Source organism: Odontesthes bonariensis, chromosome 4 (genome assembly GCF_027942865.1).
Source record: "Odontesthes bonariensis isolate fOdoBon6 chromosome 4, fOdoBon6.hap1, whole genome shotgun sequence".
NCBI lineage: Eukaryota > Metazoa > Chordata > Actinopteri > Atheriniformes > Atherinopsidae > Odontesthes > Odontesthes bonariensis.
Window position 1 is genome coordinate 4,286,609 of NC_134509.1, and position 17,750 is coordinate 4,304,358.

The following is a 17,750-nucleotide window of genomic DNA, read 5'->3' on the forward strand; positions in this document are numbered from 1 at the left end:
ACAATAGTTATAAACATATTCAAAATCGTTTAAAACGTGTTATTTCTACACTATTACCACATTGTTGTAATAATAACATTACTATAAGTGGTTTTTGTCAGTTATCATAAGCATTTTTTGCCGATTTTTTTTTACCGGGGGCAGGGCCACCGCGAAAGGGGCGGGGCGTCGGAGGGGGCGGCGCCCGGGGCGCAATTCATTGTAGGACCGCCACTGCATAAAAGTATCAATATTGTACGGTGAAATTCTGTCAAATGAAAAGTCCCACATTATATTTTTTAAGTGAAGAGGGAAAGTGAGGTAAATATGAGAATAAAACAATCAGAATAAAAGGATATGTAAGAATCAGTAAGTAGCAATATTAGTAAGACCAGTGATATTGTATAAATCTTGACTGTATTGTTCTCTTCCTTGTTGATGGCTCAACTCAAATATTAAATCTATTTTATTTTTAGCACCACATAAAAACAAGTAACATGACATAACTGATGCTGTCATCCCTCTTGGGAGCATGGTTTAAGTGCATGCCAGGTAACACGAAGCTCCAACCTTTGGCACACTGTGTTATCCTACTAAAAGCAACGCGATGAATCTCCACCTTGCTGTCACACACATCCGGACTGCAGCCCTCATTGAGCCGAACAGTCTGGAAACTGCACCAACGTGACAACCGGTGATGACAGTCAAACAGTACCGCCTTTATGTGTTGATATGTCAGGAAACACTATAAACACTCACAGCTTACTCAGCTGCTGGGATGTGGCTGAGTTTGTACTCAGACGCCCACACAGACATACACACACACTCCACGTCTAACTTTTCTTTCTGTCTCTGTTTCTTCAACTGGAGAGCGTGAAAGTAAGCTCGATTTGTAGATTTGTAAGTTTATATGTCAGTGTAATCATTCAACTGTGGGCAGTTCTCTAAACACTTTTTCTAAAATGATGCCGACATCTCTGCCTGGAGAGAGGCTGACATATCAGAGTATGACTTGTACATCTGATGAACATCTCATGCCATTAAAGGGATAGTTCGCCTCTTTTGACATGAAGCTGTATGACATCCCATATCAGCAACATCATTTATGAACATCTTCTTACCCCCTGCTGCGTCCTGTGAGCAGAGTTCCAGCCTCGTTTTGGTGCTGATGAAGGTAGTCCGGCTAGTTGGCTGGGGTTTAAAAAATAAAGTGTTTTGCTTCTCAAAACAATATGCGTTCAAAAGAGTAATACATTTGCATCACAAAATCGTTCTCTAGGAAAAAGTCAGAGCTCACAATTGCTTGGCCCTATTTTCTCTCCCTTCATATCACTGCGTTCAGCCACCTAGCGATAGCCGCACCTGTTACGGTGTTTGCTGCTCGGTCTGCACTTCGGTCTGCACAGTTTACACAGCCCGTAGTGATACGAAGGGAGAGAAAATAGGGCCAAGCGATTGTGAGGTCTGACTTTTTCTGGAGGGACGATTTTGTGATGCAAATGTATTACTCTTTTGAACGCATATTGTTTTGAGAAGCAAAACGCTTTATTTTTGGGACCCCAGCCAACTAGCCGGACTACCTAAATGTTTTTAACCTGGATTTAAAAATGTCAACGCCAAAACGAGGCTGGAACTCTGCTCACAGGACGCAGCAGGGGGTAAGAAAATGTTCATAAATGATGTTGCTGATATGGGATGTCATACAGCTTCATGTCAAAAGAGGCGAACTGTCCCTTTAAGAGATTGTATTTGAGGCAATGTCAGGATTGCTAAAGAGCTTAAGGAGGAAGGTGGTCTACTTATAAATTGTGCCAGTGTTCCCAGTAAAGAGCGTATGCGGCCGCCTACAAAAAACAACTACACCCACTTATTTTGTCCTCAGCCAGTGCTTTAAAGATGGTGTCGTCACTATCGCTACTTTTCATCGTATGGCAGAGAAGCGGTTGTATCTGTCCATCCTGAGTTGAAATTGTGGATCTGTCTGACAGAAATGATCACAAGCACAGAAAAGCCCCTTTAGATCTCATATGGACAAGCACACAACTTTCTCATTATGCTACTTAAACTATAATATGTGAAGAGAGGCCAACAAGCTCAGGCGAAATAAAAACAAGGTGCGGAAGGCAGAAGCAGCTGAAGATGTGAAACCAAACTTTAAAGTGGGTAAATTATCTTAGAACTGCATATTTCTAAAGAGTGGATGAGGAGTCTTGTAATTAGTCTACTCTGGAATGTCACACTGTCAGCATGTTCCCAAGCTAGGTCAAATCGTCAGGCACTGAATTTTTCTTTAACTGTAATTTGAGGAGAAACAGTTAAACAAGATCTTAAAGTCTTCAAAATATGACCTGTACGTACAATAAAAGTCCCTTCTCATCAAATATTTTTGTAACCTCTAAAATGATAAATATGAATTACAGCAGCAAACAAATGCTTCTGACGCAGAGATGGATTTTACATGACATGTTCAGAGGCTTCTGATGTTTACATTGTAGATTCTGTCGGAATTATGTTGCCCAATCAGTTTTAATGTTAAATTTCAAATATCGTCACCTTCCTAAAATAATCGCATAAGTAATTTTTTCAGGTTTTTCAGGAAACACAAAAAACTCCCCCCAAAAGTTAAATTATCACATAAAATAATAATTTCAGTAAGTATGTATCAAAGGATGATGCTTGACATAAGAACACTTATCGTTTTTCATAAAAACTAAGATTAAATAAATGACTTGGGCATTTTTTGGACCACACCTTTGATGCCAAAAAATGACTTGGGCGATTATTTTAGGAAGGTGACGATATGCATATGCAGTGTGCTGCACTGCAACTGCAGCGTTCTGTTTGTAGGTCAGTCACAAAGTCAAGTTGTCAGTGGAGGACACTGAAAGCTGGTGAAGAACGGGCAAAGAGGCTCTCTGACTCAGGAGAGCAGAAAAGGAAATCCACATGACATGACAGTAACAAACAAAGCGATAGAAACAGCACACTTTTTTAATTAAGTGAAATAGTAGACAGTATGAATTGTGGTTTCATTTAAGTGAATTTCCTACTCTTTGTGAAGAATGGGCTTGTCTTGGATATGAAAGTCAGGGGTTGAAAATTGGTCCCAGGTCAACCCTTATTTAGTGTGTTTGCAAAAGAAAAATATCATTTTGTTAAACCTTTGATTGAGATTCCACAGCATCACGCAAGAACATACATATTAACCCTGATCCCTGATAGGGGACATTTTCCTCCACTCGGGGTGTACTTTCTCCTCTATTTTCACACTGTAGATAGTGATACTCATCATATTTGGTCCAGTTGTGCATTTTTGACGATTTTTTCGAATTTCAAACACACATCATATACAATGCAATTTTTCATTGTGTAGAAAAAAAACTCCTTAATTTCTGAAAAGGGACATTTTTGTCCCCTTTTAAAACGACCTAAAAACATCATATATTAATATTATTTTACACTTTTTTCTCATAAATCTTTTATTCCACTTCAGTTCCGATCATAACCACCAAGTTTTCAATTATTTTCAAAAAAATTAACCCTTTAGATGCCAATTTGAACTTTTTAGCCCAAATTTTAAGCCTTTAGGTGCCAGTATTTTCAAAATATGGAATGCAAAGTGGAATTATTGAGTAGGGATAATTATGGTCTGGGATATGTCAATGATTAGCAACAACATTGATTTTTAGGGATTTTTATTTTTTTTGTTATGCCTGATTTAAAAAAAAAAACCTCCTTAATTTCTGAAAAGAGCCATTTTTGTCCCCTTCTAAAATGATCCCCAAAATACCATATGTTAATATTTTTTTCCACTTTTTTTTTCAGAAATCTTTTCTTCCACTTCAGTTCTGATCATAACCACCAAGTTTTCAATTATTTTCAAAAAAATTAACCCTTTAAATACTAGTGTATATGGTGTATATAAACACCAATTTCTGTTAAAAAACACACACAGAAAAACTGCTGTATTTTCAATGTATGCAATGCAAAGTGAAATATTCTATGGGGGATTATTAGGTCTGGGATATGTCATTGATGAGCTACAACATCAGTTTTTACAGCATTTTACATACATAAAAAAAAATGATCCATGTGACTCTGCAGCAAGAGTAAAATATCCACTAAATAACTTCTACTTTAATTCCCTGCCCTGACAACTGCATCCAAAGTTATATTTTTTTCCAGTTATATATCCTATCTTCACAGATCCACAGAGACTTGATTGGGTTGGGCTGAGGACTACACAGCGCTGACAGACACTTCCTGCTCCAATGCTGCCCTCAGCACAGCCTGAACCTTGATCCGCTAACAAGACTTTAAACATGGGCGCTATTTTGTGGTGTGTCTCTGGAAAAAGTACCCAAACTGAGTGACAGTCAAGATATGGCTCAACTTAGAGGTATTTTTACAACAAACTATAATTATGGCGGAATGACGTCCTCCCTCACCAACACCCTATCCTGCACAGGCTACATGGTGCATCGGAGTTCAGCTTTTTTAAAAGCAACACATGGAGGTCGTCGCTGGGTGGTTTTAAATTAAATACGTTAGTCAGTTTCAACATTGGGCAGCCACAGAGAACAGAATGTGTAGGTTTATTTCTGGGCCCATTGCCACCTGGAAAAAAGAAACAAAGTATATATTAAGAAAAACTTAAATAAAACAAGAAAAAAAGAGACTCGTAGCAAACACTGTTAATATTTAAAGGAGAACTGCGGCATTTTCAACATTAAGCCTCTTTTCTGAGTCGTCTGCATTGTTTAGAACCCCCATCACCGCTTTTTTGATGTTTACTGCTGTCTCCGGTATTTGCCTAATTTTGATTCATCTCAACCTGCTTCAGAACGGCAAGTCTTGCGCATGTCCAAAAAGGTCCGTAAAAGCACCATAAACGTCCGTTTTCAAAATAATCAACTCACCGGAGTGGTTACTGGTGTGCACTGGTAATCCATATCAAATTTCGTTGCAAAAAGTTGCTTCTGTCGTGTTTTATTTGACATTTTGTACTGGATGTTCGTTGATATTACTCCGCCACCGCTAAGAAAATAGTTCGAGCATGAACAAGCTGCCAAATAAAAAACTCCAGTAATTAGCTTAATTACTTTTTAACACAAAATAACTGCTATGACACCTTCCAGTCAGGTTTTAGACAGCACCACAGCACCGAGGCTGCTCTGACCAAAGTGTTTAATGACATATGTCTGAATACAGACGGTGGAAAAATGTCAGTCTTAGTTTTACTGGATCTCAATATATTACTGAAAACGACTGGAAAACTGGGCGGGTCTTTCCGGAACTGTACTAAACTGGTTCAAAACATACTTAGAGAACAGGAAGTACTTTGTGTCAATAGGTAACTTTACATCTGAGCACACAAGAGTCACATGTGGAGTTCCCCAAGGTTCCATCCTGGGACCTCTTCTGTTTAACATCTACATGCTCCCACTGGCACAGATTATAAAAAACAACAAAATAAACTACCATAGCTATGCAGATGACACGCAGATATATATTACAATGTCACCAGGAGACCGAGGCCCTGTACAGGCTCTTGGTAAATGCATTGAGGAGATTAATGACTGGATGTGCCACAACTTTCTCCAGCTAAACAAAAACAAAACTGAGGTAATTGTCTTTGGAGCCAAAGAGAAACGATTACAGGTCACCACAGAACTTCAATCTATACACCTAGAAACTACCGACCAGGCCAGAAATCTGGGTGTAGTGATGGACTAATATGGAATGGAAAAACACTTTAAGGCAGTAACAAAGTCAGCCTACTATCACCTTAAGAATATATCAAGGTTAAAGGATCTGATGTGTCAGCAGGACCTGGAAAAACTAGTCCATGCATTCATCTTCAGTCGGCTTGATTACTGTAACAGCATCTTTACAGGTCTACCTAAAAACTGCAGCTCATTCAGAACTCTGCTGCTCGAGTCCTCACTGAGAATAAAGAAGTGGACCCCATCGGTCCAGCTCTGAGGTCTTTACACCGGCTGCCGGTCCATCAGAGGATAGACTTTAAAGTTCTGATGCTGCTCTATAAAGCTCTGAATGGTCCAGGACTAGAATGCATCAGTGACCTCCTGACCCAGTGTGAACCTTCCAGACCCCTCAGGTCATCTGGATCCGGTCTTCTATCAGTTCCCAGAGTCAGAACCAGACATGGAGAAGCTGCATTCAGCTTCTATGCTCCACATGTCTGGAACAAACTCACAGAAAGCCTCAGATCAGCTGAAACCAGGTTGAAGACACACCTATTTTCAGCTGCGTTTGAATAAAGCTCCAAATCTGAAGCTTGAGTTTCAAAACTTAATCATATTTTAACTACTGATTTTATCTATTGTTCTTATTTTTTTTGTTTAAAATTTTAAATCATGCTTTTTATTTCTACTGTTTTAATGTATCTGTAAAGCACTTTGAATCACCTTGTTGTTGAATTGTGCTGTACAAATAAACCTGCCTTGCCTTGGGTAAGACAGTGGAGGAGGGCAGCGATTAGCAGCTAGGGCTAAAAGTGCGATTTACGGTGGGTCACTTAGACACTGAGACTGAAAAGAACATTTTTCAATGGACTTTCTAAGGTCAATTGACCTAACTACATCTATTTATCAATGAGAAAGTAACCATGAGCACTTAAACAGTGAGGCTGTGAACACGTTTTACACACGAAAAAGACGAAGAGAAGGAATAAAAGCAATAGAGCTATTCTGCGATTAGTAGAATGTTTGTGGTTGTGTGCGGTTGATTAAAACCATGTCAAATAAGACAAAAAAAGAAAAGAAAGAATCTCACGTTGCTCCTTTCATTATGAAACCAAGGCAGCAACCTTTTTGCCCAGTGAACATCTACATCATTAAAGTGTAAAGCATCTTATTGTGAAAACCTTGAAATAAGGAACTAATCTTTCTAGTTTCAGATCAGCCTGTCTCTATATTTTTGAGTGAACATTGTATAAAGCTGTCTAAAATAGTTTTATAAACTGTCAGTATTGTGCAGTATTATTGCACAGTTCTCGTGACATTTCCTGTTTTCTTCATCCCTCAGCAGTAGGTTTTCAAACATTTTTAAATGGCTTCATGCATAGTTTTATGGGATCTAGGGTGTTTCCGAGATCCCTGCCCTCTCATTGCACTCTCCTCTTACACTCACACAAAATATGTTTCAAAATTACCACACTGTGGTTGAGAATGAAGCTCCTATGCACACAACATGCAGCTTGTTAATAAAGGAAAGACACGTCTTTAAGTAGGTGTCACCATAAATGAGAGATTAAAGTCTGAATAAAAAAAAAAAAAGGCAAAGGCGTGAGGTTGCTTCAAGGGACAGGTCTCCTCTTATAAATTCTGTATCGACCGCGAGTCTGAACAAGTAAAAAAAACATTCTTAAATTAATACTCTCTGATAGACGTGGGTTAGACTCGCAAATGTACAGAACAAACATAATATACACAGTCTCTCATTTCACAAACCCCCACCAGCAGTGCAGTCATCCATCTATCCTCCACCCCTGGCAGCACCCACAGCTGAAACATACCCAAGGGTCTAACCATGAGTCTGTCCACTTTTGTTAGCATTCACATATCAGAGACTTCCAACTGCATACTGTGTACAAACGCCAGTGACACACAAGAACAGCTAGACATGCTGTTTCAAAGGGCAACTGCCAAACCCATTGTAAAGTATTGCATTCACTTAAAAAAAAAAAAAACTCCGGTTTTTCTTTCTAATTTATTTTTGGGTTTGTTTTTCTGGCTATTTTTTCCTGTTTTTCGTGGTAATTTTTTTCGGAAATATCGAGATACTTTCAAATCCTGCGAGATTATCCAGCCTGCAGGTGACTCCTGCCCCCGCCCATACAAGTCTTCAGGTGCCTGCGTAAAGTCGACAAACTAATAGTTATACCATCTACATGACTTAAAGACAGGACTATCTCACAGTGTCTTAAACCCAGGTCAAAGTAAAACTTGATTAAACTAAACAAACCAGTCATGTTTGCTTCCATTAAATAGAGCCCTCATAAAGGAATGAATGCGTTGATTGTTGCTTTCTACTGGTATCCCGAAAAACAGAGGGAGAAAAAATTACCACGAAAACCAGAAAAAAATAGCCAGAAAAACAAAAAAAAATACCCCGACAAACAAACCAAAAAATAAATTAGACAGAAAAAACAGAGTTTTATTTTTAAGTGAATGCAATACGCTTCCATAGTAAAGTACATTTTCTCTCTATTTTGTATTTATTGAAACAGCAGCCACAACATTGAGAACAACAACCTCAATCAAATCTCATAAAATAATTTATTTCAGCACTTCTAAAGTCTAAACTATTTAAAGAAATCAGGCAGACCATGTTGTTAAATACCTCCATCCAAACTTTAGTGCTCCGTGCGTTTCTTTTTGACATTTAGCTACAGCAGTTTCTTTTTTTTTTCACAGTGTTATTTAAAGGTAGGGTAGGAGATCCTGGATTTTGAGTCCAGCGAAGCTCCATTTTGAAAATACACAGGTAAAAAGTCCCAACCCTTTTCTTCACTTTACCCCCGAAGGCACGCCTCTAGAGTACATGAACGCGCACGCGCACGAAGGTGCACGAGCGCTGTTCTGACAGCAAGCATCGATCGTTGCCGTATTTAGTATTTAGTATTTAGTATTTAGTTTATGCTAACTATACGTTTAATAATGCTAGGTGCTAGCCAAGCTGGCTCTAGTTTAGCTTCCTGCCAAGCTTCTGGAGGCGTAATTCGTTCACGGAGCAGGGTACGTGCACAGGGGGAAGGAGGGGGAGGGAGGAGCAGATTGCAGTTTGATAGACTAAACTTTTAATTAATTGGTTGCAATGGGGGTGTGAAGAGTATTTCAAGCAATATGTAAAAAAATGTTCCAGAAAAAGATCCCCTACCCCGCCTTTAACTGCTTTAAAACATTAATGGGAAAAACTAGCTTCAACTGTTTATCCAAGAGGAAAAGGTATCATTTTCAACTTGATTGAAACCACAAAACACTGCAATCACCAAACCAGAGAAAAAGTACTTCTGATTCAACTGTAGCTTAGCACTCCATTTACAGTGACATGAGCTGCAGCTCAGCTCCTGCTCTCTTTCTGACTACATAGCAATGTTTTCAGTCGATCCCATCTGTTTTGTCGAACACAATGCAGCATCCTTGTGAGACTGATATGAAATGTTATGGCAAAAAGACATTAAGTATGCTAAAACATACAGAGAACCAACTGAGCTTTGAGTTGTGCTGCAGTTTCTCATCTCACACGGTAAATTACAACAATTGCAATAGTGTTTTAAGCTCTCATGAGTCAGACACGAGTAAGAGTTCTTTACGACACCAAGTAGGCTTGCACTATACAATATTTCAAAACTTAATACAGCAGCAAACAAGTAAAGCTGTAGCAGTTATTAGCACTTTGAAATTTTATTGTAAATGTAAAGTGCGTTATAAATAAAATTTATTATTATTATTATTATTATTATTATTATTATTATTATTATTATTATTAATCTTCTTAGCAAAGCACAGTCTCTCTCCCTCTGTGTGCCTCCTAATTTTTGCTTAGTTTACACTCGGTTGCCATGCACAAACACACGTCTCTCTGACTAATATACCCTTTGCAGTTAAAAAGAGACAGGTAAGATCTCAATCCAAACGGACCTGTTTTTTCAGTAATATATCAATATGAGCTCTCTGGTGGCACCTTAGGTCTGTGTTGCTTGCAGTTTCGCAATTATCATTTCTTTCTGTCATTCATTACTCATTCATTCATTTGTAGAGACTTGATATTTTCTGCCGTTTCTATTCACCACAAGTACGTTTGGTACAACTACTAAGCCCCTCGACAGTAATATGAGTTGTTAGGGGATACAACTTGTGAGAAAAAAATTTGGTTTATTGAGTGGCAGTAGCTTAGGAGATAGAATGCTGGGCTGTGTTTGAAACTGCATACTTCTCCTACTACTCCCACTACTCCTACTAACTTTAACTTTTTTTAAGTTCCCGGATGCATACTAGATTCGCCGAAATGTTGGGTATGCATCATGAGATTACTACTCATACTCAAACTACCCATGATGCAACGTAACGTGACGTCGCCGATCGTCATTTCCTGTCAAAACGGCAGTTTCAAGCTAGCTAACGAGGGTAGGTTCACTTCCTGTTTTCAAAACAAAAGCACCAATTGTATCTTAATGGCTTTCCCTATGATAAAAGGCAACGGGTATTTTATTTTTGTGAAAATAACCGGAAGTGCGTTGCTCACTGCGGCTAGCTTTAGTAGCGCCGAATTCGTGGGAACAAAATAGTAAACAGCCGGTATTTTGTCAGACTTTCAACACGTTGGGGATCTAAACGACTACTTTCTCACCTGAAAATGTTTCAAATGTTGCTAAAGTTTACAGAGTTTATAGCTTAAGCGAAATCAGCTTCAGGCCGGCTGATTTCGGCTCGGGCAGGAGCGAAGTGCATTGTGGGTAAACGCTGAGTATGCCGTTTGCAAGTATGTAGTACTTAGTAGGCGGTTTCGAACACAGCCCTTGTCTGCCAGTCAAAGGATCGGTGAATTAAGGCTGATTTATGGTCGTCTACCTCTCTCTCCGGAGAGGGCTCTCCGTCGCTTGCGTGCGTAGGCCAACATTCCTATCTATCCGTCGAGGCGACGGAGACCGCAAGGGTTGTGATTGGTCGGCTGACAACATCATTTCCGGAATCACTTTTCCGGTTAGTTAGTTCCTTCCTCTCACAACAACAACACCGCCATTTTTGAAAGAGTTTACTGTGTGCCGGTCAACATTTAAAAAAAATGGAGCAAATCGAGGAACGCCTTATTGAAGAGGTCGCCATCGTTCACTGTGAGGAGTGGAGCGGAGCCGGAAGGTAAACAATCAATCAACGACTTTCACGATAGACGTCGCGAGATTGGGTCGTCTAAAGTAGCGACGCCTACTGAACGGGAGGTGAAGTGCCTTGCGTATCCGACATCCCGACAGAGAATTTCGAAACAGCCTCTCTGTGACTACGGAGACGGATTGACGGATAGCGATGGAGAAGCGTACTGAGGCCTTTAGTCTCTTTCACAGTCCACAAGTCAAAGTGACCTTGGGCAAGGCACTGAACCCCTATGCTTCCTATGCATTCATCAATGTGTGTTTGATATAGAAAAAATACTGCATAACCAGCAAGACTATATCGACTAAAAAAGGACATATGTCTAAATTACTGAGTGTGGCTCACAGTCTAAATGCACTTTTTCTTGACCACAAGAGAAGAAAAGCGCTATATAAATTCCCTATGCATCTCATTTATTCCGTATGCATTTTAATGCAAATAATGCTTGTTACATCATGATGTTGGATCGCAACTCACACTGTCACTGGTGGTGGAGGACACTAACTTAGAAATGGATGGATAACAATGAGGAAAGCTTAGGACTGAAATTCTGCTGTTTTTTTGTTGCTGTGAATTTTGAGAGTTGTCATAAAACCTATTTTGTAAGTGCAATTATTTTCAGTTATTATATTGGATTCTTGGGTCAACACCTATCATGGTTTAAGAATTTGAGTTGAGCGCACCAATGATCTAATGATCTATAATAAACTCTATAAGGACTTTTGTACTGCTAAATAGTTAGATGGACAGAAGCTGCAGCTGAAGTTCAAATGCTTTTAAACAAGTTTTACTTGTTCATGTGGATCAGGCATCGTGATGAAAAACATGACTGCGATGCAGCTAATTGTTATGAGGAAAACCATGGAGGAGGAAACTTTGGACAGCACTATTAGCATTTTAAGCAATTGAATTCTGGCATGAATGACAGGAGATAATCTCGACTTTTAAATGTTCACTAAAGGTTTGAAATAAGATAACCTTAAAATCAAAATTGTCTTGGCAGGGTCTGCTGACAGAAGCTGAGACTAACTTGTTCATTCACAGGTACAGTTTCTATTCAAGTAATTTTTAGGAACTGATGTATTAGTTTTTGAGATAGACCGATTCATCTGTTCGCCAATTAAACATTTTTCAACAGTTGGCATCAGCTGACGCCTGTGCTTACTAAACCAATTAATGGCCTATTTATACTCCACGTTAATTAGGTAGAGGCAAACAGACGGAACCTTCTGTCCGTCCTCTGCGTTCATTTCATGCGCATTTTGATACGCATGAAATGCTGCAGCCAGAGTTCTGATGAGATCTAACAGCAGAGATCATATTTCTCCAGTTTTAGCTTCTCTTCATTGGCTCCCTGTTAAATTCAGAATAGAATTTAAGATTCTTCTCCTCACATATAAAGCTCTTAATGACCGAGCTCCATCATATCCTAAAGATCTCATTATAAGATATTTGCCTAACCCCCCCTTTTCTATCTTCTCAAACTCCAGCTGGTGGAGGCGGATGGCCACCCTTCCTGGTTCTGGTTCTGCCAGAGGTTTCTTCCTGTTCAAAGGGAGTCGTTCCTCTCCACAGTCGCCTCAGGCACGCTCAGGACGGGAGATTGGACTGAAGACAAGTTTCGGTGCAATCTGTTGGTTTCCTTAGCTAGGAAATAGTTTTAGAAATGTCTCTATATGAACGAATTGGATTAGTTTTGAAATTAATTAATTGGATTTGATTGAATTATAATTACAATGAATTGAACTCCAATTGGCTTGAATTGGACTATATTATTTAAGAGCCTTGATATGACATTTGTTGTAATTTGGCGCTGTCTAAATAAAACTGAAATCAATTGAATTGCATTAAACACAGGGTTGGAAAAGCAAGTGGTACTAAAAAGAAACAACTGAAACGGCATGCAGCAAAGTTAATTGAAAAAAAAAAATCACGATAGGTCTTAAAAGAGCACCTTAGCGAGAGCAATTTCAGAAAATTGTTTCTCAATATAAAATTGTGAAAGGTTTGAGTATTCTATCATCCATAGCAGATTCATTTAAGAGATTCAGGGAATGTGGAGACACTGTTATCAGAAGCTTTTGCTATGTGCATGATATTGCACCTGATCTTTATCTGTCTCGATAAGTGTCTTTCTGTAATCTTTGCAGAGTTGCCTTTAAGATAAGCAGTTATTTATGTTACGCTTGTAGCCTATAGTCTAACTTCAGTACAGTACAGAAGTGTCAGTTGCAGTTGTCACGATAAAAAAATGATTGAATGTATATGGACTTTGCTCCCATTAAGATGGGCAAAGTCTTGCGTATTTTAGCAAGACTGCAGATTAGATCTATTATGGTGAAAACATTTGTATTAGGCCATGCTAGTAAAAGCATATTATGTCGAAAAAGGGATTTTGTGTGAATGTGTATGTTTCTGATGGACATATCTCTTTCTTGCTGTGTATCTGTATTGACATTTTATTACATAGCAGCTCTGCCTGCATATGGCTCAGAGGCAGTTGGTCAGCATAATGATGGTGACTACATAAAAAGAAGAAGAAGATTTTTAACCAGCGCAGAGGAAGAGTGATACAGAGTGAGAAAAGCAGGGGACATGCTGGTGTTGGTGTTGTTACAGTGGTCTTTGCTGAGCTGTGACTTTCATAGTGTCATCCTCCACTTTTCCTCACTGACATATTGGTGTGGCATTGATTAGTAAGAGCTTATTGTTTGTGAGGTTTTGTTATATATTGATATTACAGTGATCAAATTTCAAGTGATCTTCAATGTGTGTCCTTACTTTTTTTCTTGATGTGTTTAACATCTTAAAAAAGTGTGATTTTTTTTTGTTGTTGTTGTTGTCATTTACGAATGGCACAGTAGAACCTGGTATGCCTTTGGCCAGCACTGGCAACTGATAGACCAGCAGTGGAAAATGAATAGGGATGTACTCATTGGCAGCTCATGTGTCTAATGTCTTGGATCTGCTATGGCTTGGCTGTGTTACTAGCACTCCATGGCTGGCAACCCACTGCATGGGATTGGAAAGTCTGCCAACACTGGCCACACAAGCCGCCCATAAATTTATAATCTGCCCAAATTCAGACCTTAATAGTAAATGTGTTGAAACAGAGCAGAGTAAGCTGACATGTTGGGTTAGTGACCTCATTCTGTCATTTCCCCCACAGTCGTTGCAGTATGAAAGCAGTGAATCTATTTTTCCTGAAGAGTGTCAGTCCATCTATTCATATATTTCTGCTTTATCCTATTCAGTGTCGCAGTGTGCTGGACCCTATCTCAGCTGACACTAGTCCTAGACCCAAAGGGAAATACAGTAAATAAAACAGTTCTAAATTCTGGCTTCAGTGGTCTTACACTGCGAGAGAGGTTTGAAGACAGTGGCTGTGTTCGAAACCGCCTACTACATACTACATACTTGCAAACGGCATACTCATTCGATCAGACAGTATGCAGAGCGTTTACACACAATGCATTTCACTCCTGCCCGAGCCGAAATCAGCCGGCCTGAAGGTGATTTCAGCTCGGGCTATAAACTCTGTAAATATATAACTTTAGCAACATTTGAAACATTTTCAGGCGAGAAAGTAGTCGTTTAGATCCCCAACGTGTTGAAAACCTGACAAAATACCGGCTGTTTACAATTTTGTTCCCACGAATTCGGCGCTACTAAAGCTAGCCGCAGTGAGCAACGCACTTCCGGTTATTTTCACAAAATAAAATGCCCGTTGCCTTTTATCATAGGGAAAGCCATTACGATACAATTGGTGCTTTTGTTTATAAAACAGGAAGTGAACCTACCCTCGTTGTAGCTAGCTTGAAACTGCCGTTTTGACAGGAAATGACGATCGGCGACGTCACGTTACGTTGCATCTTGGGTAGTTTGAGTATGACAAGTAACCTCATGATGAATACTCAACATTTCGGCGAATCTAGTATGCATCCAGGAACTTAAAAAAGTTAAAGTTAGTATGAGTAGTAGGAGTAGTAGGAGAAGTATGCGGTTTCGAACACAGCCAGTGTCAGAAATTCAGTATTGCTGTATAACAGCAGCAATAGCCTACACGTATGTCTACGAACTAACCAATAACTAATGCATATAAAGCTTATGCAATGTTGACTTGAGCCAACAACTCACCAGTGATAATCAGAGTGTGTGTGATGCCAGCCTCATTGAGCATCCGCTGGACGTGGCTGTTGTACAGGGTAAGCGCCTGTCCTTTCCCACTTTGTGGGTTCACGAGCAGCATCATCCGGCACGGACGGGACAACTCGCTCAGCAACACGCCTGCACAGGAGAGAAAAGGTCAACGTTACAAATGGGCTCATCATCTGCAATACAAGCACACTAGAAGTGAGTCCACCAACAGAACAGCTTGAATGTATATCACGCTTGGATAATTATTCAGCTGAAACCTGACCAATGCGACTCGGTCTTAAGATGGGGAGCGTTCCCCTTTCTGGGTGAAGGAGAGGACAGAAGTGCAAAAAGATAGTCGGTGCTTAAATATTTCATGTTTTCTCTAACAAAAAAAGGACCACTGCAGAACAGCATTAGGCTGACTTCTCCTGCCTGCACCAAGGGGCATTAGAGGTTAGAGTAATGAATGTCTTCCGCAGTGTTTTATACAGTACAGACTATAGCTCTGAGTGTTCTGCACACTGGGAGAAAAATCTGAAATAAATGTTGGCTGACAGTTTTATGCTTTCATACATTTGTCCTGCACTAGCTGGTTGGGTGATCACTTCAACCTATAAACCAGTGACTGAAAATAATTGAATGCAAATTTATGGTATTTGTTTTTGGACGCTGTTAATGTGTAGTTTGACATGTTTTGATGTAACGATCTGTTGCCTATTCCTTCATGATACATTTGCAGAAAATGTATCCCAGCTGCTGCTACCTCTGCAGCAAACCAGATGCAGCTTCATCTGATTCAATGTCGACTGGATGTATCGCATCAAAAAACAAAAACAAAACCCTGATGAAGTGACATTGTGGCTAAGACCAACAGGAGATTTACGTATAGAGGCAGAAACAAATGTCACAGACCAATTACACACCATCCAAGATATAAAAAAAGAAATAACACAAATAAATCCTACTACGTGGCTTGAATATAAAAAATGGATGAGTGGAGTCTTTTTTCTAAACCTTTAACTACAGTGGCAATGCAAATTAAATTTAAAATATCATGGGGATCAAAGATTTCAGAGGTTTAACAAACACAAACCTCAAGTGATTTTAAAACATTCTAAAAAATGATTTGCGGCTAATGAGGGAAGGAACCACCATTGGTTCCCTGTCCCACAATATTTGAAGAGGATTTATTAAGTATTGCATGCATTGATTACAATTAATTGAATTCCAATTGGCTTGAATTGGACTTTATTACTTAAGTGCCTTGAGATGACATTTGTTGTATTTGGCGCTATATAAATAAAAATGAATTGAATTAGCTTATAAAGAATTTAATAATCATCCAATATCTCATCTGAGACAGAGAAACTACATTGAAATAAATGGTACATGATACAGGCTGGCTGAGACAGAAAAAAATGCATTTTAAGAGAAAAAGTTCACAAATCAAGTTCATCTAATTTGACCTCTCAGATGGAAAAGAGAACAAACAAACGAACAGTATTGTGACAGAAAGCCATCAGCTATATTTGACACACTGCAACTGTGGGGTGTATCTACAGACAGGCCCAAAAAAGATTCTGAAAAGCCTCTTCTCTGTGACATGTCTTGTCAAAACACAAACACACCCAAACAGAGCGTGTCAGTCCGTAAGACACGAACCCTCGAGTGGAATTCCTCTCGGGGTATGATGTGACTTTGTGCTACTGTCTTATGAGTTTTCATCCAAACAAGTCTGACAGGTGACGCATGAGTCACAGTGGGCGGGAACAACTGAAGAGTATTAGCTCTCGTTCAAAACTAGTTTGTATTAATGAACACCGTGCCACACAGTGATACTCCAGGAATGCAGATAGGCAGGTAAGAAAAGAAGTTCCCACATTAAGGAAACTTCCCATTTCTTTGTCTCTTGTCACCAGAGCGTAACAGTGAGTTTAACTCCATTGTCTAATATTATATTTAGTTTGGTTTAGCTAAATAAAAAGCTGCTATCACCTTACCTTATAAACTCAATCTCCTATCTGGTTCAAACTAATGTATTTTCACACAGCATTTCTGCAATTAATACTCCTTTAAATCCAGCTCCACGGTCATTCATGAGGCTGCAGTTTGTGGTGCTGTCGCATTAAACTGTATCATACGAAGAGGTGTTTACAACCTTAAAATCTGGAACAGTCTTCCAGAAGATGTGAGACAAGCCTCAACTCTGACAATGTTTAAATCCAGGCTGAAAACTGTTCTATTTAGCTGTGCTGAAAGTATTTTATCTGCACTCTTCACTTTTAAATTAATTAATTAATGATTATTTTTAATGTTTTTTTTCATTTATTTTAATTTTTTTATTATTATTAATTTTATTATTATTATAATTTTTTTTATTTCTATTTTTATTATTATTATTATTTATTTTTAATGCCTTCTTGTGGTAGCTGTGAAGCACTTTGAATTGCCTTGTGTATGAATTGTGCTCTATAAATAAAATTGCCTTGCCTTGCCTTAATTTAAGCTTATCGGCATTATTGTGGTGGGCCAGCCTGAAATGTTATATATTCTCCTTTTTCCTTTCTTTTTTATAATTTTTCAAAACAGCTCAGCAAGAAACAAATGCAAATACAACCATCTGCCGTATTCAAATCCAGATAAACACATGGAAGTCATTGTGTCAAAGCACCAAAGTCGCCAACATGAAAAAAAAAAAGTTAATTAAATTTCCTAACTGAAATCCTCTCCGTA

General features: G+C 39.0%; 1 protein-coding gene across 1 annotated transcript in view; it reads right to left on the reverse strand.

Annotated features, from left to right (window-relative positions):
- The window catches only part of LOC142378264 (sphingosine kinase 1-like), a 52,268-nt gene that overhangs the window by 18,357 nt on the left and 16,161 nt on the right, over positions 1-17,750 (reverse strand). The window contains exon 2 of the mRNA XM_075462558.1: positions 15,015-15,164. Coding sequence (XP_075318673.1) covers positions 15,015-15,164 — 150 coding nt within the window. The remainder of the gene's footprint in view (positions 1-15,014; positions 15,165-17,750) is intronic.